The sequence below is a fragment of the Oncorhynchus clarkii genome, chromosome 19 (assembly GCF_045791955.1).
Source record: "Oncorhynchus clarkii lewisi isolate Uvic-CL-2024 chromosome 19, UVic_Ocla_1.0, whole genome shotgun sequence".
NCBI classification, from domain to species: domain Eukaryota; kingdom Metazoa; phylum Chordata; class Actinopteri; order Salmoniformes; family Salmonidae; genus Oncorhynchus; species Oncorhynchus clarkii.
The window spans coordinates 57,485,956-57,508,388 of record NC_092165.1 but is presented as its reverse complement, the minus strand read 5'-3'; the positions used below and the strand labels follow the sequence as shown (position 1 = coordinate 57,508,388).

The window sequence follows — 22,433 nt, the reverse complement described above, 5'->3', positions numbered from 1 at the left end:
AAGGCAGGTCCTACAGGCCCTAGTTTCTACCTTCTTAACAACACTATCAACAAGGCAGGTCCTACAGGCCCTAGTTTTGTCACACCTGGACTACTGTTCAGTCGTGTGGTCAGGTGCCACAAAAAGGGACTTAGTAAAATTGCAATTGGCTCAGAACAGGGCAGCACGGCTGGCCTTTGGATGTACACAGAGAGTAATTTTATTTATTTGACCTTTATTTAACTAGGCAGGTCAGTTAAGAAAATAAATTCTTATTGATGAAGGCCATATTGTTCAGGGGCAGAACGACAGATTTTTACCTTGTCAGCTCGGGGAGTTGATCTTCCAATCTTTCGGTTGCTAGTCCAACACTGTAACCACTAGGCTACTTGCCGCCCTAATATTAATAATATGCATGTCAATGTCTCCTGGCTCAAAGTGGAGGAGCGATTTACTTCATCACTACTTATATTTATGAGAGGTATTGACATGTTGAATGCACCGAGCTGTCTGTTTGAACTACTGGTACACACCTCGGACACCCATGCATACCCCAAAAGACATGCCACCATAGGTCTCTTCACAGTCCCCAAGTCCAGGACAGGCAATGAGGGGCACACAGCACTACATAGAGCCATGAATACATTGAACTCTATTCCACATCAAGTAACTGATGCAAGCAGTAAATTGTGATTTATAAAACAGACACAAAAAACACCTTATGGAACAGCGGAGACTGAAGCAACACAAACAGAGGCACAGACACATGCATACACACACACGATAACACACACTAAACACACACATACACATGGATTTAGTACTGTAGATATGTGGTAGTGGTGGAGTAAGAGCCTGAGGGCACAGTGTCTTGTGAAATCTGTGAATGTATTGTAATGTTTTTAAAATTGTATAAACTGCCTTAATTTTGCTGCCTTGGCAGCAGCTATTGGGGATCCATAATAAATACAAATTGAAAATACAAGTGTCAGCTACTGTCAATGACTGCACATTATATAGGGTATGTATTCACTATATAAAGGGTATGTATACATTATATAGAGTATGTATTCACTACATAAAGGGTATGTATACATTATATAAAGGGTATGTATACACTATATAAAGGGTACGTATACACTAGCTACATAAATGGTATATAAAGTATACAGTATAAAGCAGATAAATGGGCAGGTCATGAAAATGTTAAACCTTAACTGATGTCAGTTTCGTCACCGCCTGCCGTCATGACTTTGCCTTAATTCTCTCACCCCACATCTAGAGTTGATCTCTTGAGAGATGCTGTTCTGTGTTTTTCTTTCCAGAGGTGAGCTCTGACTGCTGTGTGGTGTGGTTGCCCTTGCAGGAGGTGACTTCCATGTGGTGTGGTTGCCCTTGCAGGAGGTGACTTCCATGTGGTGTGGTTGCCTTTGCAGGAGGTGACTTCCATGTGGTGTGGTTGCCTTTGCAGGAGGTGACTTCCATGTGGTGTGGTTGCCCTTGCAGGAGGTGACTTCCATGTGGTGTGGTTGCCATTGCAGGAGGTGACTTCCATGTGGTGTGGTTGCCATTGCAGGAGGTGACTTCCATGTGGTGTGGTTGCCTTTGCAGGAGGTGACTTCCATGTGGTGTGGTTGCCCTTGCAGGAGGTGACTTCCATGTGGTGTGGTTGCCATTGCAGGAGGTGACTTCCATGTGGTGTGGTTGCCCTTGCAGGAGGTGACTTCCATGTGGTGTGGTTGCCCTTGCAGGAGGTGACTTCCATGTGGTGTGGTTGCCATTGCAGGAGTTGACTTCCATGTGGTGTGGTTGCCCTTTGCAGGAGGTGACTTCCATGTGGTGTGGTTGCCCTTGCAGGAGGTGACTTCCATGTGGTGTGGTTGCCTTTGCAGGAGGTGACTTCCATGTGGTGTGGTTGCCCTTGCAGGAGGTGACTTCCATGTGGTGTGGTTGCCCTTGCAGGAGGTGACTTCCATGTGGTGTGGTTGCCATTGCAGGAGGTGACTTCCATGTGGTGTGGTTGCCCTTGCAGGAGGTGACTTCCATGTGGTGTGGTTGCCATTGCAGGAGGTGACTTCCATGTGGTGTGGTTGCCCTTGCAGGAGGTGACTTCCATGTGGTGTGGTTGCCCTTGCAGGAGGTGACTTCCATGTGGTGTGGTTGCCCTTGCAGGAGGTGACTTCCATGTGGTGTGGTTGCCATTGCAGGAGGTGACTTCCATGTGGTGTGGTTGCCCTTGCAGGAGGTGACTTCCATGTGGTGTGGTTGCCCTTGCAGGAGGTGACTTCCATGTGGTGTGGTTGCCATTGCAGGAGGTGACTTCCATGTGGTGTGGTTGCCATTGCAGGAGGTGACTTCCATGTGGTGTGGTTGCCATTGCAGGAGGTGACTTCCATGTGGTGTGGTTGCCATTGCAGGAGGTGACTTCCATGTGGTGTGGTTGCCATTGCAGGAGGTGACTTCCATGTGGTGTGGTTGCCCTTGCAGGAGGTGACTTCCATGTGGTGTGGTTGCCCTTGCAGATGGTGACTTCCAGGAGGTGACTTCCATGTGGTGTGGTTGCCCTTTGCAGGAGGTGACTTCCATGTGGTGTGGTTGCCATTGCAGGAGGTGACTTCCATGTGGTGTGGTTGCCCTTGCAGGAGGTGACTTCCATGTGGTGTGGTTGCCTTTGCAGGAGGTGACTTCCATGTGGTGTGGTTGCCCTTTGCAGGAGGTGACTTCCATGTGGTGTGGTTGCCCTTTGCAGGAGGTGACTTCCATGTGGTGTGGTTGCCCTTGCAGGAGGTGACTTCCATGTGGTGTGGTTGCCCTTGCAGGAGGTGACTTCCATGTGGTGTGGTTGCCCTTGCAGGAGGTGACTTCCATGTGGTGTGGTTGCCATTGCAGGAGGTGACTTCCATGTGGTGTGGTTGCCCTTGCAGGAGGTGACTTCCATGTGGTGTGGTTGCCATTGCAGGAGGTGACTTCCATGTGGTGTGGTTGCCCTTGCAGGAGGTGACTTCCATGTGGTGTGGTTGCCATTGCAGGAGGTGACTTCCATGTGGTGTGGTTGCCCTTGCAGGAGGTGACTTCCATGTGGTGTGGTTGCCCTTTGCAGGAGGTGACTTCCATGTGGTGTGGTTGCCATTGCAGGAGGTGACTTCCATGTGGTGTGGTTGCCCTTGCAGGAGGTGACTTCCATGTGGTGTGGTTGCCCTTGCAGGAGGTGACTTCCATGTGGTGTGGTTGCCCTTGCAGGAGGTGACTTCCATGTGGTGTGGTTGCCCTTGCAGGAGGTGACTTCCATGTGGTGTGGTTGCCCTTGCAGGAGGTGACTTCCATGTGGTGTGGTTGCCCTTGCAGGAGGTGACTTCCATGTGGTGTGGTTGCCCTTGCAGGAGGTGACTTCCATGTGGTGTGGTTGCCCTTGCAGGAGGTGACTTCCATGTGGTGTGGTTGCCCTTGCAGATGGTGGTGCTGGTGCTGCAGCTATTGAGTTTTTTTTTTTTAGATCTCTGTCTGTCTGCTGCCTAGCAACACTTCCCATTTGCTTATTGACTAAAACTGGGCAGCAGATGAACATTATCCCAGAGGGTTGAAGAGGGTTGCCAAGGGCTTTTGGATTAACGACTCTGTCTGTGATTGCTAAAATCGTTCATTTAAGTGCTCCCGTTTTGTATATGCATTCAAAACATAGACCCACTGTTTGTTCCTCACAGATGTCTAGCTGAAAGGTTGGCTTATTCATGTATTTAATTTTACAAAAATTAAAGGGATATGACAACCCTCATATAAATTGAGTCATCGTACCAACCAGCAGGAAGATGTCTTGATAAAAGTGAACATGAATTGTTTTCTAAAGACTGATGTGAATGCAAGTAAACATAGCCTAACCTATAAATGATTACAAGTAGTCTGTATCGGCATCAGAAAAACAACCCTTTTTACATAACGATGAGAATAGATGCAGTTTAGTCTTTATTTTTTAAATATTGAAATGATTATACAGTAATGACATAATTTATTAATACAAATATTGTAATGAAAACGCTTGTTTGTGTGTAAATGCATGGGAAATAATGTTGCTTTATTTGAGAGAGATGGGATTGTTTGGCTTTGGGCTTTTTTTTAAATACACTTTGCCTCTATCAATTTAACCATTGCCTGTATAAGAGATCATACATGCTATTTATTTAGGTCTATGATTTTATTATGTTGTATGTGTGAAGCATTAGGTGTGAAGCACTATTCAGTGTCAGGAGGATGAGGATATTTGATAAGGCTTTGAAACGGACTACTAACACACCGGGGCGTCATCGAGGAGTGCCCGTAGTCATTTGGAAGGGAGACCCATACTTTCATGGCTGCATGTTAGGCTGCTTCAGTGAGATACGTGTGAGTAGTTTGGACACATTTTACAGATGATTTTATTTACCTTTAACCGACAAAACAGTGGTTTTTACAGAGCTCCCTAGAGAAAACGATACTCTTTCTTAAATTTGATGGTACGTTATATCAAGAACATTTTCTATGTTCTCCAAGTCTTTAACAAACGCGAAATAACGCTTAATAACAGAACACTATCACGTGCTAGACCTTGCAATGCGCAATTGACAAACGTCACAAATTATAGCGATTTAATTTGTAAAGTGACAAAAGAACATACACTTTACAACTCAGTAAATGAGTTATCATCTGGCCCACGTTTGCATCAACATTTTACAGTAATGTCGCATACAATGGAGTCGACAGAAATGACGAGGGTGTCAGCGGTAAATACCTCAAACACTTCAGTCAATTCTACCACAGACGAGTTGAAAGAAACTTGTAAACGTAAGAGCGAAGAGAAGGACGACCCAGAGAAAAGTAGTCGTGGAAAGAGACGACGAGGAGGTGGGAAGAAACAACTCCGTACAGGAGAGAGATACATTCCTCCCCCTCAAAAACGCAACCCCGGCGTAAGTTTCAGCAAAGAGCATTTTGATGAAACAACATACTATTTTGAAGGAGGTCTACGCAAAGTGCGCCCATACTACTTCGACTTCAAAACGTACTGCAAGGGACGCTGGATTGGGAAAAGTCTTCTCGAGGTTTTCAGCAGTGAATTCCGAGCTGAGCCGTTGGAGTACTACGTTATGGCTTCCAAACTAGGACGCATCCGACTCAATGAAACCCCAATGGATGACCTCTCTGTTACACTCAGGGTGAGTTCAATCTTGAATTAGATGGATGCTGATTATGTTGGCTTGAATTATATACAACAGTCTATAACTTTGTCCCTAAATTAAAATGTAAAAAATCTGTGCAGAATAAATATTGTCAGACCTGTCTCCCCCCCAGAACAATGACTTCCTAAGGAATACTGTGCATCGCCATGAGCCACCTGTAGTTGGACGGCCACTGGAGATTTTGGAAGATAATGGGGAGGTTTTGGTAGTTGACAAGCCAGCCTCGATGCCAGTTCATCCTTGTGGGCGCTTCCGTCACAACACGGTCATTTTCATCCTGGGAAAGGAACGGGGCATATGTGGCCTTCACACTGTGCACCGGCTGGATCGCCTAACATCTGGGGTGCTGCTCTTCGCCCGGACTTTGGAAGTGTCCCAGAAACTGGATGTGTTGGTGCGAGACAGACAGGTAAGACATCCTCTAGTCCAGTGTCCACCTAATCAATCGAAAAGGAACATTGTGTTTCCTGATGATATTTATTTTTTTAGTCACTTATCCTAGAAATCTGGTCATCAGTTTGGATTAAATAGGGGCTCAAGTATAATCTCTCTCTCTGAGAGGCAACATAAAATATACTTTATTCAAGTTTGATATAAGTGACTGATAGTCTGTCATCTTTTACAGCTGGAGAAGGAGTATGTCTGTCGAGTGGAAGGGGAGTTCCCAGAGGGTGAGATCATCTGTGAGGAGCCCATCCTGGTGGTCTCCTTCAAGGTGGGACTGTGCAGAGTGCATCCTAAAGGCAAGGATTGCCGCACAGTCTTCCAAAGGCTCAGCTGGAACGGCCATTCCAGTGTAGTGCGTTGCCTCCCTCTCACTGGCCGCACTCACCAGATTCGTGTCCACCTCCAGTTCCTGGGCTACCCCATCCTCAACGACCCTGTCTATGGCTCCTCTGCTTGGGGTCCCCAAAGGGCAAAGGGAGGCCTGATGGGCATGAGCGACGATGAGCTTCTCAAAGCGATTCTGGAGGAACATCGTTTGAAGGAGAGTCTTCATCTCCTAGACATCCCAGACGAGGGAATGGTACCGGTGAGCAATGTGCAGACTGATGCTCAGACACCTCAGCCAGAGCTGTTGCCACGTGTTTGCAATTCTGTTTCAAGTGACTGTACACTGAGTGACGTAGAACAGAGTGCAAATCAGGTCCACAGCAGTCCAGCCTTACCCGGTGCAGTACCCGGACCAACTGATGAAAATGATGATCAAACGGAGTCCACAGAATCTTCTCACTTAGCTACTGCAAACACGAAAGACCCTCTGTGTAGCGAGTGTAAGATTGTCCGTCCGGACCCCACCGAGAAGGAGCTCATCATGTACCTCCATGCGTTGCGCTATAAAGGGCCAGACTTTGAATATTCAACTCGCCTACCTGACTGGGCCAAGGATGACTGGATTGACGACTAAGGCACTATAGGGATGTTGTACCACAGAAGTGCAGGCAGTGTACTATGTGATGTGCCCAATAGGATGTAAAATATCGCTATTGTTGTTTTGTTGAAGTGTCTTTGGACACTTGGTGAACCAAGCTCGGTTGTTAGTTCTATGGCTCACGGATGGCTCAATCATGAATAATTCTGTTTTTAAATTGTATAATTCATTTCCCTCTGACTCACGTTAAGGGATATATTACTTTGGACCATATAGTTTCCATTGGACTCTAAACCAGGAAGATGTTTATCTAGGATTTCTTTTCAATAGCCCTTCTAATTGAAAACCAAATAAACATTTTCATAAAGTTTGACAATGACATTTTATTTTCATGGCATTGAATAAAACAACCCATTCTGCAGGAAAAATACACTTTATTATCATTTTTTTTAAAGTTTCCCCCATGTGAAAATGAGTACATGTACTGTGTTTTCTCAGGTTTTAATAGTCATTGCAACCTTTCTGTTTTCTCTGCTCCTCAAAAGCCTAAAGTTAAGTTCTATCATTCCTTTCTCTAAGGCAGGTTATTTCAAAAGCTCATCCAAGACTTATGATCACGGAATCAGTTGTCAAAAGGAAACCCTTTCGGATGAGACAACTTCAAAATAACCCTGCTTGTAGGCACATTTTTACAATTCTTGTAAATTCTTCACATACATTTTTTGCAGTCATTTCATCAAACCACAATTAAACCCTTAATACATACATTATTCTGGGTTGTATTTTGAACCAAAAATACAACTCCACTATTGTAAAGGATAATACCTTTCACATAAAACACATTTACATTTTCTTCATGGAAAAACGACTGTTGCAAAGATTTGGCACATGCTGCACATTGTACACCATGGTCCATAGACTGCATGTGTTCTGTCAAGGCAAACACACACATATATATATATATATTTAATCTGATGTTCCAGCAGGTGGTGAAATGTAGTGAAGGCTGCTCTGCGGATGTAGAACTACAATTTTTGATTACCCAGCCAAGCCTTGGTAGAGATCGTATTACTCTACATAGAACGCTGATTCTACATTTCTTTGAACCGTGCTGTGAAGCTGGTTAGCTACAAGTCATGTTTAATGATGGAAGGAGCCACCAAGCTGGTAAAAATCACCTTTGTCAGATTCAGGCCTGCCAATACATCAGTTGGTTTCATGTACAAGACCTTCATTATTTCATTATCAAAGGATAATGCTCACTATATACATCTGCTGTGCATCTGCAGCTCCCTACTGTAAGTGTATAACAGTGCTGTTCAGGTCCCCTAAATAATTAATACACACAGAATTGTCTCAAGTCACCAAATTAATATTACATTTCTTGGCATTTGACTTTGTACAACAGCAATTGTTGTGTTGTACATTCTGACAGTGAAGTGGTTTACAAAAATGTTTTTTTTAAATTACACACCATTTCTGATCTACTTGTAGTGATGTAACTTCCACCACCATGTGATATGTCTTGATGGTGTTTTAATGGTGGGTGCGTGGAATACATAGCCAAGCGCATTGTTGCTCAAACAAAAGAACCCCTTCCCTCACATCTAAAAAAAAATGTATTTTTAAATTATTTTAAAGTGTTCAAATTACATTATTGTCTAAGAATCTATCCAGACTGTGGATATAGATCAGGGTAATACAGTCGAATAACAAAAAGGTCAGTGATTATCCAACTTCCAGTGTGTGTCCTGCTGTGAATTGTCCAAAATGTGTAAATCCATTACAAAGAATCTTATTCACAAACGTAACATTCTGCCGTTTCTGACTGAGCTAGTCAAGCTGACAGATGATGAACCGAACACTTCTGCATGCTTAGATTACACATATCTTTTGAAATCTAATTCAGCTTGTATCTTCCCTCTGCCCATCTCGTTTGATCCATACATCAGGCAAATCTGGTTTACTGTTTGGCAACATCACTGGTCCTTCACTCTGGCTCGTACGGCCCCTCCCACACCCCGGAGAGGCTGTCTCATATGTGGTCTCTCTCAGGGAGAGACGTAGGGTGTCTCTCTTTCCGTTAAGGTGCCCTGGTTGTGGTTCCAGTTCTCCCTCTGCTTCAATAGAAGTCTGTTGGTTTGAGGGTCCAGGTTCAATGTCACTCAGGCAAGTCTCATTGGAATTCTCTAGCCCGTCAAATGAACTCTGAGATGACAGTAGGCGTTTGTGAGGGTGATGCTTAAAGGTGCTATTAGGGGCCTCGTCCTTGGAGAGGGATGGCTGGTAAATTGTTTCTATTGTTTGACTAATGATGGTGTCCTCCATGCTTGAGGAAGAGGACAGCGATACGTTCCAGTGCTTGATGCCAGCAGACTGTCCTCTGCACGTCTTGCACAAGAGCCTTTCCTTAGCCAGGTCACCTTGAGGAGCTACTACAGGCCTTAGGGTGTTTTCTTTATATGGGGAAGAGGTCTGCAAAGCTGGGGGTGGGTGACAGCCTTTGTGGTGCCTCCCACAGAGCTCTTCACTATCTGCCTCAATGTTGCTCCTCTCCACATCCCTCCTGGGACTCAGACCACCGAACTGGATGTCATCGGAGAGAACTGAGGGTCTGTTGGATAGCTTACTAGTACACGTGCTGTTCTCAAAGCTGTCACTCAGCTGACAGGCCAATGGCTGAAGCTCATACTGCTCAGGTTCCCTTCCGCCCTCTACCTGTCGCTGTCTTTGACGCTGATGGTTCGGGTAAAGGTAATTACCCTCGTCTTTATTGAAATTCCTTCGAACTCTTGATCTTCCAAAAGCCCCGTTTGCTGCGCAGGTCGAGGACCTAGGTTCTGCTGCTGAGCAGGAGGGCAGACTTTCAGTCCCTGGTTCAGATGAACATGGCAACATTATTTTCCCACAGTTCTTTTGAGGACCGAAAAAGCAGCATAGGGATTGGAAAAAGAAAGTGGCAAATCCACATGCTACACATTTCACCAGAAATAAGAAAATCCCCAGCTTTCTGAACAACAAGGCAGTAGTAGGGAGCATGGCGATGCCCACACAGCAGAAGGCCCCGGATCCTATTGCTACAGGACAGCTCATTCTTTTCAGAGAATGTGCAACTCTTCCAATTCTATCAGAGTGTGGAGCTGAATTATATGATATGCAGTAGTTGGCTAAAAAGTCGACAGACAGCCCAGCAGCAGCTGATATGAAGAGTGCCTCCACACCACTAAGCTGCCATTCTAGAAGGACCAGGAGGCCGATGGTGACAAAAACACTTCCTCCAACAGCAGCAGCGCCATAAATACTCAGTGGAATATTCCATGTGGTCAGAAGAAGCAAGACAAATGCTAGAGCTACAGAGAACCCAGTGACCACAAGGGTTTCTGAGCTTAGACATTGTTGCAAGTCAAATAGGGTCAACTGGCTCACAAACCATCCTTCCTTTAGTCCCAGTGGTGCGCCAGACATTTCACCATTAAACCATGACACAATATCATTATAGAAAAGGGTGGTGTGACTAAAGTTGTAGCTATAGCGGTGCGTAGTTCTAAATACCATTACCAGGGCTGCTATTCGACCATCTGCCTCAAAATGTAGGCCTCCAACCTCGGACACATAGCCCTCTGCATGCCGCTCGGCCACCATCATGCTCAGGCATTGTTCAAAAACACCCGGTGGGTAAGGAAAGGGAATATCGTTGCAGCAAAAATGTAAGGCGTCCTCACTCTCTGAGCATCGTCGGATAGACACCCAGTGTATGAGTTGCTCGACAATACAGACGTTGTCTGTTGAGCCTTCGTTTTCAGATGATGATGACGACGGTAAATAAAAACTTTGGTTTTGAACTCTTCCACACAAGTCTCTCAACCACACCTGAGCCTCTGGGCTACTCATGTTAAACTCTGGATCCATAACTAAAGATCCGTTGCTTTTCGGATCAAAGTGATTGCCGTTATCGGTTGGGATGACTCCCCAAACAAGAGTCAATGTAATGAGCTTGTCCTCCCCGTTCACCAGCCGTTCAAACATGAATTGGTGGCGATATTCAGCGTCATATCTTTCAAAGGGATGGCTAGAGCGGAATAACTGAGTTGCCCTGTTGTCTAAAGTGGGTAGTCTCATACCAGGGTCTACAACTGAGATGTATGTTCCTCCTGCGGCCAACACTGCGAACCAGCAGACCCAAATGTATCTGAACTTGACCACTCCACATGGGAGGATTTTCAGGAAAAGTAAATTGGAGGTGTCGGACAGTCCTCGCTTCAACCCTCGTAGCTTCTGACCCAAGGTGAAGAGGCACCGCTTTCGCGAGCTTGTGTCCCAGAACCCGCCAATACTTTTCGTGCAGCAAGGCTTCCATGCCTGTGCAGTAACAGAGGCTGAGGCAGGCACAGTGTAGCGCTCGCGTAATATGAGCGAGCTGGGCAGCCACGCAAGGGCGGAAAAAGTACAGATTAAGGAAGCCGTTCCCAGGTACACAGCAAAGCATCTGACTGCCGTGATGCTGCTCAGGAACCCAGAGAAGAACGTGGCACTAGAAGTCAGGCCTGATGCCAATATCAAATATCCGACCTCTTGGAGAACTCTATTGACTCTTATCTCTAGAGAAACGGGTGGATTCTGGGATAGTTGTAGATTCCAGAAATCAATGAAAGTGAAGGCGTGGTTAGAACAACTACCAAACAGGATGAAAGCTGAAGCTAAGTTGAGGAAAGGGAAGAATGTCAGCTGAAAAACCACTTTGTAGAAGAAATAGGAAGTCAAGAGAGAACCCACAATTGCAACTAAAGACAGAGCTGACAGGAAAAGAGACTGCAAATAAAGGGCTATGGTGAGGAACAGCGAAACTACAGCCAGAACAGGGTAGATGGAGTCCCTAGCCAGGTAATACTTGAAAAGCTTTTGTTTGATGCCTAGGTCCATTCCTGTAATAGTAGTGTTCTTGTATGTAAGCTCACGACCTTCAAGGCTGTTCATGTATATCTCCATCAAGTGATCTCCTTTTTCAACTGGTAGAAACAGGAGACTATATTTCAGTGAGGGGACCTGATATTCTATTGTCTGTGGCCCTAGGAAGTCCTTATCAACCAGGTAATGCAATATCTGGAATACAGCGCGAGAGTGTTTGCACCGAGTCGGCACGGATGCACAGTTGCCTTGCAAGCCCCTCTCTGCGCAATATGCCACCAGCCTTCCATCGTGGTAGTATGGGGCGCAATAGCGTAGTAGGCTCAGACTCTCTGACACTTGCACAGAGGTCAGGCTGAGACAGGATGAGGCATTGCTGAGAAGTGCCAAGTAGTTTCCCAGTGACCAACTTGGACAGCATCCGCCCCTGATTATGGCACCGTCCACTTCCAATCGGATATGTTGCTTGCAGAGATCTTGGAAGTGGGGTTGTGAACGAATCTGAAACATGGAGAAGAGAAGTTTGGCAGTTACACACTTCTGTTGACTTATTCTCCCTCTACCCATGGCAAAATCAATGTAATTGATGTTCCATATATATTTTTATTACAAGAGTAAATTGAAATGGACAGATTTTATAGCAACTTTTCACATAACTTATTTCCATCTACCAGCTAATGGGGATCAATAACTCCTTTTTTTGTTCTCTTTCAAATACAGATCAATGTTTTAAGATGTGTGCTATCAGTGCCTGCCAAGTTCTGTAGCCCAGAAAGGTATTTGATTGAGTTGGCTCCCTGATTTCGTGGTCTGGTTGGTAATGCTGGATATATCGCATATATGATATATGATTTTTAAGATGGACGAAGACCTACCCTGGCCTGCTCCATCTCGCACATGGAGTAGATCGCCTTCAGGCTCCAAAGACTGGCAGAGTTTCCAGAGCGGAAGACAAGCTGGGCGTAGCGTTCTCCTGTGATGTCACAGATGGAGTCAAGAACATGGCACCCCCTAAACAAAGACTGTCCTCAGTCTTCACTTACAAAAATGTATCTAGAGGGATTGCTTATGTTTTGCTCATAACTGAAAGTGAACACTGGAATGATGAACTAGCTCGTCAATAACTCGATTTTTGATTGATACATTATGGCTATGTTTCCTGCTAAATTTTTAGGAACATTTCTCTAGTAGCAGAGAGACATGTTAGTAGCCTACCTGGAGCGTCACAGAGGAATGTGTCTTGGGCCGAATCCCTGTCTAGCATTCTTTTAGACCGTTGCCTGGACGACTGTTCCTGGCTCCCACCGGCATCCCCTCCGCTACCATCTCCATAGCTTCATAAAATAAACATGAACACAACAAAATTATACATGAGACATCTAGACAATTTATATCAATCACACAGGCAATAGCTAAATCAGTACCCCACGCAACAATGGACATATGGACTCCCTATACAATTATCCAGCATTTTTTAATCATAGCTATACTACATGATGTGCAAGTGTAACCCTGTTCCATCTCTATCGTGCCTCTGAACTGAAAGATGCCAAATTGTAGCATGTTTTAGTGAGTAATTATAATCTGGGGCTGAGTGAACGCAATGTCCCATGGTTCTACTCTGTTGTGGCAGCCATTTTGTGCAGGGCTCTCTGTGTGTGGTGGAGAGCTCCTCCGGTTTTAGCACAGTACCTCCCAGCTGTCTTGTCTTTGAGGTGTTGCGGTATCAGAGACAGTGTGTTTCCAGGCCCTGTGTTCTGTTGAAGCTTGGCTAAGGCAGACTGTCGCACCCCGATGTATGTTCCTCGAGGCTCAAAGCCCTGCATTAAAAACATCAAAGTCAACGAAACAACATCTGACGACAGCCGAAGCAGGAAAACAATGCACTGAATTAATTTACATGAGAAATATGTACGCCTAATGCTGACTGTTTGGCCTACAGTAGGTGAATAAAGACTGATTTAGATGCTAAGGTTTAGTGACATACTATAATGGATGCTTTGAAAATTGATAGTGACATTGTACATGCAGTGTTGATTGATATAGCGTTGTCTTCAATATTCTTCCAGATTCATTTTTTACCCTGGTCTCTGCCATGGTCATTACATGTTGATTGCCATGAGTTTAACTGTACACATTTATTACACACATGGTAATTCAATTAGTTTATTTAACTATTCTTGACTGTTCATTATACCTGCAATTGCACTGATATGGCTACACTTGTATTTCTTGAGCTGACAAGATGAAATGTTTTGAGAGATCTGCCGGGTCTACTTTATTTACGGCAGCTTTTCAAGAGGCAGGAACGAGCTAAAAACAAAAGGGGTTTACAGTAGCATTCGGTTTGACAGGAAGTTGGCAGAGAACGCGACAGTGCTGCAGAGAGAGGCACTCACCATGAGCGGGTCAGAGAAGTCTGGCAGGGGACCAATCAACAGGCCGGCTAGGGAACATCCCAGGAGGGCCGCTGCACAACCGACGAGCACCGCCAGAGGATACCTCACTACCACCTGGGAGTAACTGTCAAGGAAATGCCACAGGTAAAGAGGATCTCAGTGACACTTATCTCTAATGGGCTTTGCATAGTTAAAGGACTGTACTGTGTGTCTCACTTGGTGTGTGTGCTAGGAAAGTCTCATGGTTCAAGTATTCTTCAGGTAAGTACAACATTTAACATTACATTTCAAAACATTGGTCACCAGTACTCATATTTTGAGTTATGCAATGCTATTGTGAGCTTACGACCATGTTGTATAGCTTACTGAAATACTATTTTGAGCTTAGAACCATGTTGTATAGCTAAATTAAAGACAAAAAAATATATTTTTGTCCTAATTACTGCCATGCACTGTGCACATTAAGGATGCAATGGAAATTGTAGGTCATTTTGCTGTTACACAATCATCTTGTTCTCGTGGATACTGACTTTCTAGGGATCCAGTAGAGTCCGTCATCCCTAAAATAGACAAATAATTCTGCGTCATTGATCTTTTTATAATTTTTTGCATGATAATTATGCTTGTGTACATCATACGGGAATACAGACCTGACTGTGACCACATGATGCTGTTTGGACTTCTGGGTGCCAGCGCCGTCATGGGAACCGTGCAGCCAGTGGCAGCGGACAGCGTTGTGACAGGAAGGGACATGGGAGGGGCTGCAGCTGCGACCCGTCTTGACAGCGCTTGTCGAGCAGTCGGTGTGAGGAGGACCCACAGTGATTGGATGCGACTCCAGACAGGCTTTGCCTTTGATTGGCTTGTGATGGCCACAACAGTGACATTGTCGGTGCTGCTGTGAATGGTAGGTGCATCCCTGGGAGACTTGGTGGTAGAGCTGGGAGGAGGTGGAGGAGGAGGGTCTGGGGAGGCTGCAGCTGTCAGACTGGTCCCCTTCGGTTTGGATCCGAGTGGCCTGGGCCTCCGGGCACACACTGTCAGGAGGACACAGTGACACCTCCGGTATCTCACTGTGAAAAGACAGAGGGGGGGAAAGTGTATTTATTTATAACCCCTACGGTGGCAGTGTTTGTCATTGTCAAATGTACACCAGAATTTTCAATAATCAATGTTTCAGCTCAGCGGCTTCCCCGGTTGCAACAGTTTTTTACTAAGCCTTGAGTAGGTAAACCTAATGAATCGTGTGGGGTGACTTCCAATGTATTGTTGCGTTGTTGCTTGAAACCCAATTTGGCAAACCAAATGAATTAGGTAAGGAATGACATCTAAAGTATTGTTTTGTTGCTCGAAGGCCCAATTAGTCCAAGAGATGCTCCATCTGCCCTGTCTGTGTTTCAACATCCAAAAGAGAGTCCTGTTGATGGAGACTGCAGTGGATCTGATGAAGAATGACTCCTGTTTATGGAAGACGTACATTGCACAGATGTTATGGGTTAAGTTACGTGCTTTTCTTCCTCATGTTTTCTCTAAAGAACAGGACATAGACTGTACACAATGAACCTCTGCTGACTATCAGCGACAGAGAGAGAGAGCTGACTACGTTAACCACTATTAGTAATTGCGTTAGGCCTAATGACAAGTAACGTTTATAAATCGGAATCCCTATTTACTGAACTGTAAGTAGTATTGAATGCACGTTATTACAATACTCTATAGCAGGGGTATTCAACTCTGAACCTACGAGGTTCGGAGACTGCTGGTTTTCTGTTCTACCTGATAAGTAATTGCACCCACCTCGTGTCCCAGGTCTAATTAGAGGGGAACAATGAAAAAATGCAGTGGAACTGACTTCGAGGTCCAGAGTTGAGTTTGCGGGCTCTATAGTATGACTGAATTAAACAAGGCAACAGTAAACATGTCATCCCCCAATGAATGATGCAGCGTCCCCCCTTTGGGCCAATTGAGATATCGCATGTGACTAATACATTTAAGTTCATTACTACAGCCAATTGAGATATCGCATGTGACTAATACATTTAAGTTCATTACTACAGCTCCCGCCTTGGGCCAATCAGTGTAATTTAACAAAAATGCCGGATCTCGATGGCAAGACTCATCATTCACCCAAGTTTAGTCAAAATTGGCCCAGTGCTGTCTGAGATATTGCGTGTGACAAACGTACGAACAGACGGAAACCTATCCACAGTCCCCTCCCCGTATTTCATTGTGGGGGACAACCAGACATTTATGTGCACAGTCTAATTTCAATCTGACTCCAAGTTAGAGGGTCAAATGACGTTATGGGTTGTTTTTCCAGACCTGGTCGTCTGGGTGGACTGAGACGCCACTTCTTTGATCCCCATCACCTCATCACCAAGGCGACGGGGTAAGTAAACAGAGAACAGTACTTGAGGGCTTTATTTGCATTTCCAACCACCGGGGGAGAGATAGGTGGGCAGCAAATTCATCACAACTCGACTGTGTGCCATTGGGCATTTCAAAATGTAGCTGTATTAATAATAAAAAAGTGTCTAAAGATGTATCGGTCTCTTAAAAGAGTGGAGTCAATTTCTCAAACCTTCGTAGTGGTTTCACTCAAATCACCCCGTCAAGATGACCATTTTTGGCAGGGGGAAAAAAATATGTTGCTGTTGGCTGTGGCTGATGCGTCACCAGCTTGCTTCTGAATTTACTCAGGTGAAAGCACTATTTATTTGCTGTCCAATTAGAAGTTGCCATTTACCCCTCAGCTGACACATCACAAGCTGCGCAGAGCACTGACGGCAGCATGATGGGGGCTTCTGTGCTAGCAGCAGGTGCTGCCCACTGCACTCCTTAGGACTGTGTTACTGCAGTGGTAAACTCTAGTATTCATTGCTTCTCATTGCCCACTTTTAATAGAGCTAGGTCATGCTTGCAAAGCTAGGCAATTAGTGGATCCAGTTCATTATCGAACAGAGCAGTTACAAAAATACCTCCAGCTGGGCGTTACGAGCCCCCTGCATGCAAGCTACGTAATCAAACAACAATCGCCTGAGATATTGCCAATCTCTCAAATATGATTTGACATGGGAAACGTTCTATCAAAGGTTGATATGACATTGTATTTCAGTCTAAACAGGGTGTTACTATGCTGATACTCTGCTACATTGCATTCGTGTCATACTGTCGGCCAGCACCACCCTCGGTGGAACAGTGCTGTGCATTTTGCTAAACGTTGATATTACATCGTATTTAGGTCTAAAGGTGCTTTCATGTTTGGCCCCCCGTACTACTACTGGTGGCCTGTTTAATGATTTTATGGAGATGGAATTAGCAAGCACGTTGTTCATGAGGGAACCATCTCAGTGTTTGTCCTTTGTTTGAACCAACACGATGTACCAGGGGGGGTCGTGTTCAGTAGTAGCGTACACCATAGCAAAACGTTCATGATCTCCCGCCATGTTATCTTAAGGTGTGTATGATGTGGAGTAACATGCAGAAATACACTGGTGTCCGAAGTGGGATTCTCTGCTTACTTGGTTTCACATAATTTAACCACTCTCTTGGTTTAAGATCATTTAACCACTCTCTTGGTTTAAGATCATTTAACCACTCTCTTGGTTTAAGATCATTTAACCACTCTCTTGGTTTAAGATCATTTAACCACTCGCCTAATTATTATGATGCATTTGGTACTTCTCATGCAGAATTGAATATTGATTGTTGTGGTTGGTTTTTGTTGGCTAATGAGTAAGCAGGCATCTGATGCATCATGGGGAAGTTTGACAAGGGTACCTGAGTATCAGTGGTTGCATATCATCAGGGAGAGTGGGATATGCAAAAAAAACACACAAAAAACATCTACAATTCACAAGTGTTTTAATACACACTTGTACATGTATCAAATAGGACAAAATGTATTTTATTTTTTTAACATTAGTCAAGACCAATATGTAACAGCTCTATGCATTTGCAAAAAAAAACAGGTTTGGAAAGGCACTGCATAGAGTTGTGCAAGAGATGCTACACTGACAACAGGATCTTTCAACTATTACTTCCAGCTTTGTCACTCCCTCCTCCAGTGTCAATAACAGGAGTCTGGCTTATGGTTATGAAAAGGACAGAAAAGTATTTGTATGTGCCTTTTCTGACCAATATACTGAACAAAAATATAAACGCAACCATTTTGATGATTTTACTGAGTCACAGTTTCATATAAGAAAATCAGGCAATTTAAATAAATTAATTAGTCCCTAATCTATGGATTTCACATGACTGGGCAGGGGCGCAGCCATGGGTGGGCCTGGGAGGACATAGGCCCACCCACTTCGGCGCAAGGCCCACCCATTGGGGATCCAGGCCCAGCCAAACACAATTAGTTTTTCACCACAAACGGGCTTTATTACAGACAGAAATACTCCTCAGTTTCATCAGCTGTCCCGGTGGCTAGTCTCAGATGATCCCGCAGGCGAAGAAGACAGATGTGGAGGTCCTGGGCTGACGTGGTTACACGTGGTCTGCAGTTGTGAGGCCAGTTGTACATTCTGCCAAATTCTCTAAAACGGCATTGGAGGCGGCTTATGGTAGAGAAATTAACATTCAATTCTCTGGCAACTGCTCTGATGGACATGCCTGAAGTCATCATGCCAATTGCACACTCCCTCAAAACTTGAGACATCTGTGGCATTGTGTTGTGTGACAAAACTGCACATTTTAGAGTGGCATTTTATTGTCCCCAGCATAAGGTGCACCTGTGTAATGATCATGCTGTTTAATCAGCTTCTTGATATGCCACACCTATCAGGTGGATGGATTATCTTGGCAAAGGAGAAATGCTCACTAACAGGGATGTAAACAAATCTGTACACAAAATTTGAGAGAAATAAGCTTTTTGTGCTTTAATGGAACATTTCTGGGATATTTTTTTCAGCTTATGAAACATGGGACCAACACTTTACATACTGCGTTTCTATTTCTGTTCATTGTAGTTGTTTTTTTTTTGCATTATGAAACACAATTTTCCATATGGCAGACACATGGTCTATAATGCTCATCTTTCCATATGGCAGACACATGGTCTATGATGCTCATCTTTCCATATGGCAGACACATGGTCTATAATGCTCATCTTTCCATATGGCAGACACATGGTCTATGATGCTCAGCTTTTTTGTCCTCGGTGACCTCTGGAGAAAAAAAAAACGGACTCCCCCCTGAATATTAAGTTGAATATTAACTTAAAGCAGAGTTGCCCAACTGGCGGCCAGCGGGGCCGATCATTTTGTTTGTTGGCTGCCTTAAAGAGATTCTGCCAGTTAAGTTGCAGAGTTCCAGTCATTGCACTAATGCTAGTTAATTAACATTAGCTTGCGAAACTAACTCTAAATTCCTTCATACTGCAGACAGAAATATAAAAATGGTTAATCTGACAGAATCTCACATTATCCCTTTATTGACCTTCCTTTTCGTAACCTCCCAAGATGCACCTATAGCACAAATCTCAACAAAAATACTTCTACGTAGAACATTTAGGGCCAGTTACCCAGGCACAAATTAGGCCTGGTGCTGGACTGCAGGACTAGTTTAAATCTGTGTTGGAGAAACCGGACATTAGTATTATTCCCTGTTAATTGTGTTTAAGTGTTTATCCAATAGTTCCCTAATCCACAAGTCAAACCAATTCATCAGTATGTTGAGAGAATGATTTGTATCTAACCATAGCTATTACATGAAGTACTGTAATACACTGCAGACCAAAAGTATGTGGACACCGTCTCGTCAAACATCTCATTCCAAAAGCATGGGCTTTAATATAGAGTTGGTCCCCCCTTTCCCGCTATAACAGCCTCCACTCTTCTGGGAAGGCTTTCCACTAGATGTTGGAACATTGCTGTGGGGACTTGCTTCCATTCAGCCACAAGAGCATTAGTGAGGTCGGGCAATGATGTTGGGCGATTAGGACTAGCTTGCAGTCGGCATTCCATTTCATCCCAAAAGTGTTTGATGGGGTTGAGGTCAGGCTCTCTGCAGGCCAGTCACACTGATCACGACAAACCATTTCTGTATGGATCTCACTTTGTGCATGGGTGCATTGTCATACTGAAACAGGAAAGGGCCTTCCCCAAACTGTTGCCACAAAGTTGGAAACAGAATCGTCTAGAATGTCATTGTACGCTGTAGCATTAAGATTTTCCTTCACTGGAACTAAGAGGCCTAGTCCGAACATTGAAAAACAGCCAGTGATCATTATTCCTCCTCCACCAAACTTTACAGTTGGCACTATGCATTCGGGCAGGTAGCGTTCTCCTGGAATCCACCAAACTCAGATTAGTCCGTCGGACTGCCAGATGGTAAAGCGTGATTCATCACTCCAGAGAACGCATCTCCACTCTTCTATAGTCCAATGGCACCAAGTTTTTTTTGTGTGCGGCTGCTCAGCCATGGAAACCCATTTCATGAAGCTCTAGATGAACAGTTATTGTGCTGACGTTGCTTCTAGAGGCCGTTTGGAACTCAGTAGTGAGTGTTGCAACCGAGAACAGATGATTTTTCAGCAATGCGGTCCTGTTCTGTGAGCTTGTGTGGCTTACCACTTTGCGGCTGAGTCGTTGTTGCTCCTAGACGTTTCCACTTCACAATAACAGCACTTACAGTTGAACGGGGAAGCAGGGCAGAAATTTGATAAACTGACTTTTTGGAAGGTGGCATCTTGTGACGGTACCACGTTGAAAGTCACTGAGCTCTTCAGTAAGGCCATTCTATTGCCAATGTTTGTCTATGGAGATTACATGGCTGTGTGCTCGATTTAATACACCTGTCAGCAACGGGTGTGGCTGAAATAGCCGAATCTACTAATTTGAAGGGGGTTTCCACATACTTTTGTATATATAGTGTATGTCCAATGTTGACGGCTAAACTAAAGCAGGGGCAATGTAGTGACTATTAGTTATCTATCAAAAAACTGCCACGGTTGAGTTTTGCCCAGTGGATTTGTGGTTTCCCCTGGGCCGACCCTACAGTAGGCTATTGTGTCAGCAATGTTGTATGCATATCTGCATTATGCTGACTTGGGAGAGCACAGAGTGAGTGTGTAGCTGAGGAATACCAGATATCTCTGGATCCCGGGAGATTGCCTATTGAAGTGAATGTTAATTGTGGATTGGGTGAATTGACTGCCACACTCAACCTGTTATTGGACTATTACATTTCAATTAAACATACTCTGGGGAGAGATTGGCTGCTATTGTACAGCATTTGAGAACACATTTTACAAATACAAATCAATGTATTTCTCACCCACCAAAAAAAACGAGTAAATGAAAGATGGACTTCTTCCTGTTTAGTCTGCTCTTGATTTACAATTCATGTAAGCAGTGGCACATTTGTACATTATAATAAATACAATATTGAAGAATAGGACTCTTGAGAAATCCATAAAATGTATTGCTGTTGTCATCAAATGCTTACAAATACAAATAACATTGATATTCATTGACAGACAGATTGATATAGCCTACACTGACATAACGGCAATAATGGCTGGACAAAACACCAATACAAATGTATATTTAATGATGCAGAGGAATAATTTAACGGCCGACTAGACAAACACCGTTATTTTTCTTTGAGGTGAACAGAGAACGAACGGCTACGTACCTTTGAAATGTCTCCCTTGCAGGTCTTTCAGTTCTTGGCGAATCCATGACTATAGCGTCTGCGCGCTCATCGGTGATAGAGCAAGTATCCATTCTATCAGTTACTTTTCTCCTGTCGGAAATTTCCAACTGGGAAATTGAGGGATTCCGCCTCGTGTTTACTACTTGGAATAAATAGTAAGATCGGTTCTATTGTACAACGGCAAAAGGGATGGATGGATGGATGTTTGAGTAACCTATCTGCTAAAGCCTGGTTTGCTATTGGTCGACGTGGTGTGATGAGCTCTTCTGCTGTTGAGGAGAAGTTTAGATGACCGTGAATAGCACGGGCGCTGTTCAATTGAGGGTGGTGCTGGCCTATACAGTATGACACGGATACAATGTATCGACGATATTGCCTGCATTGTTTTGATTCGTGCGTAGCCCGCTATTCAAAACAATATCTGTTACATTTTTTCTCCTCTTCTTAATCTATGATTTACCTTTATATAGAAAGCTGGCAGAATGCCATGAATCTGTAAATCTGAATAATTTATTGTGAATAATACAGTATCAAATCTAATTTTATTGGTAACATCCACATATTTAGCAGATGTTATTGCTGGTGTAGCGAAATGTTTGTATTGTCACATAACTAGCCTATATAACGGGCAACTATCATTTTAGAGTAGATTGGCCGAAGCAATCGTTATATTACACCGTTTTGGTTTAAATACAATACAGAAAACTAAATAAGCTACACCTATTATTTTTATTTATTATTGTGGCCCCAGAGGGTTAATTTGGGAAATACTCTTAGTTTTGCTTCCAAACAGAATTACAGTACTCCATTAATGAAAGTTTAGCTCCAGCTCATATTTTAGAGCCGTTACCTAATTTACCGTCACTGTAGGCATCAGGTGACGACGCTCTTCTGCCGATTTACACT

General features: G+C 44.1%; 2 protein-coding genes across 2 annotated transcripts; one reads left to right on the top strand and one right to left on the bottom strand.

Annotated features, from left to right (window-relative positions):
• Positions 1-4,290: 4,290 nt before the first annotated feature.
• LOC139375418 (RNA pseudouridine synthase domain containing 2) lies at positions 4,291-8,388 on the top strand. The gene is made up of 3 exons (XM_071117191.1): positions 4,291-5,165; positions 5,302-5,598; positions 5,815-8,388. The coding sequence occupies exons 1-3, from the start codon at positions 4,464-4,466 to the stop codon at positions 6,595-6,597; spliced, it is 1,782 nt and encodes a 593-aa protein (XP_070973292.1). The 5' UTR covers positions 4,291-4,463; the 3' UTR covers positions 6,598-8,388.
• A 62-nt stretch (positions 8,389-8,450) lies between these two features.
• LOC139375417 (protein dispatched homolog 2-like) lies at positions 8,451-21,598 on the bottom strand. Its single transcript, XM_071117190.1, has 7 exons — positions 21,507-21,598; positions 14,516-14,938; positions 13,866-13,989; positions 13,159-13,286; positions 12,682-12,800; positions 12,342-12,439; positions 8,451-11,967 (listed from the first exon to the last, which is right to left on the bottom strand). Exons 1-7 carry the CDS (start codon positions 21,596-21,598, stop codon positions 8,467-8,469), a joined length of 4,485 nt encoding a protein of 1,494 aa, XP_070973291.1. The 3' UTR covers positions 8,451-8,466.
• Between the last annotated feature and the right edge of the window lie 835 nt (positions 21,599-22,433).

Excerpts from the sequence above, each read along its gene's own strand:
- LOC139375418 (XM_071117191.1), top strand. The coding sequence starts at position 4,464 with ATGGTACGTTATATCAAGAACATTTTCTATGTTCTCCAAGTCTTTAAC. Across the intron at positions 5,166-5,301 it reads ACCTCTCTGTTACACTCAGG|AACAATGACTTCCTAAGGAA; the intron begins GTGAGTTCAATC and ends TCTCCCCCCCAG. Across the intron at positions 5,599-5,814 it reads TGTTGGTGCGAGACAGACAG|CTGGAGAAGGAGTATGTCTG; the intron begins GTAAGACATCCT and ends CATCTTTTACAG.
- LOC139375417 (XM_071117190.1), bottom strand. The coding sequence starts at position 21,598 with ATGGATACTTGCTCTATCACCGATGAGCGCGCAGACGCTATAGTCATG. Across the intron at positions 14,939-21,506 it reads GCAAGGGAGACATTTCAAAG|TGAGATACCGGAGGTGTCAC; the intron begins GTACGTAGCCGT and ends GTCTTTTCACAG. Across the intron at positions 12,801-13,158 it reads AAAGACAAGACAGCTGGGAG|CTATGGAGATGGTAGCGGAG; the intron begins GTACTGTGCTAA and ends TATTTTATGAAG.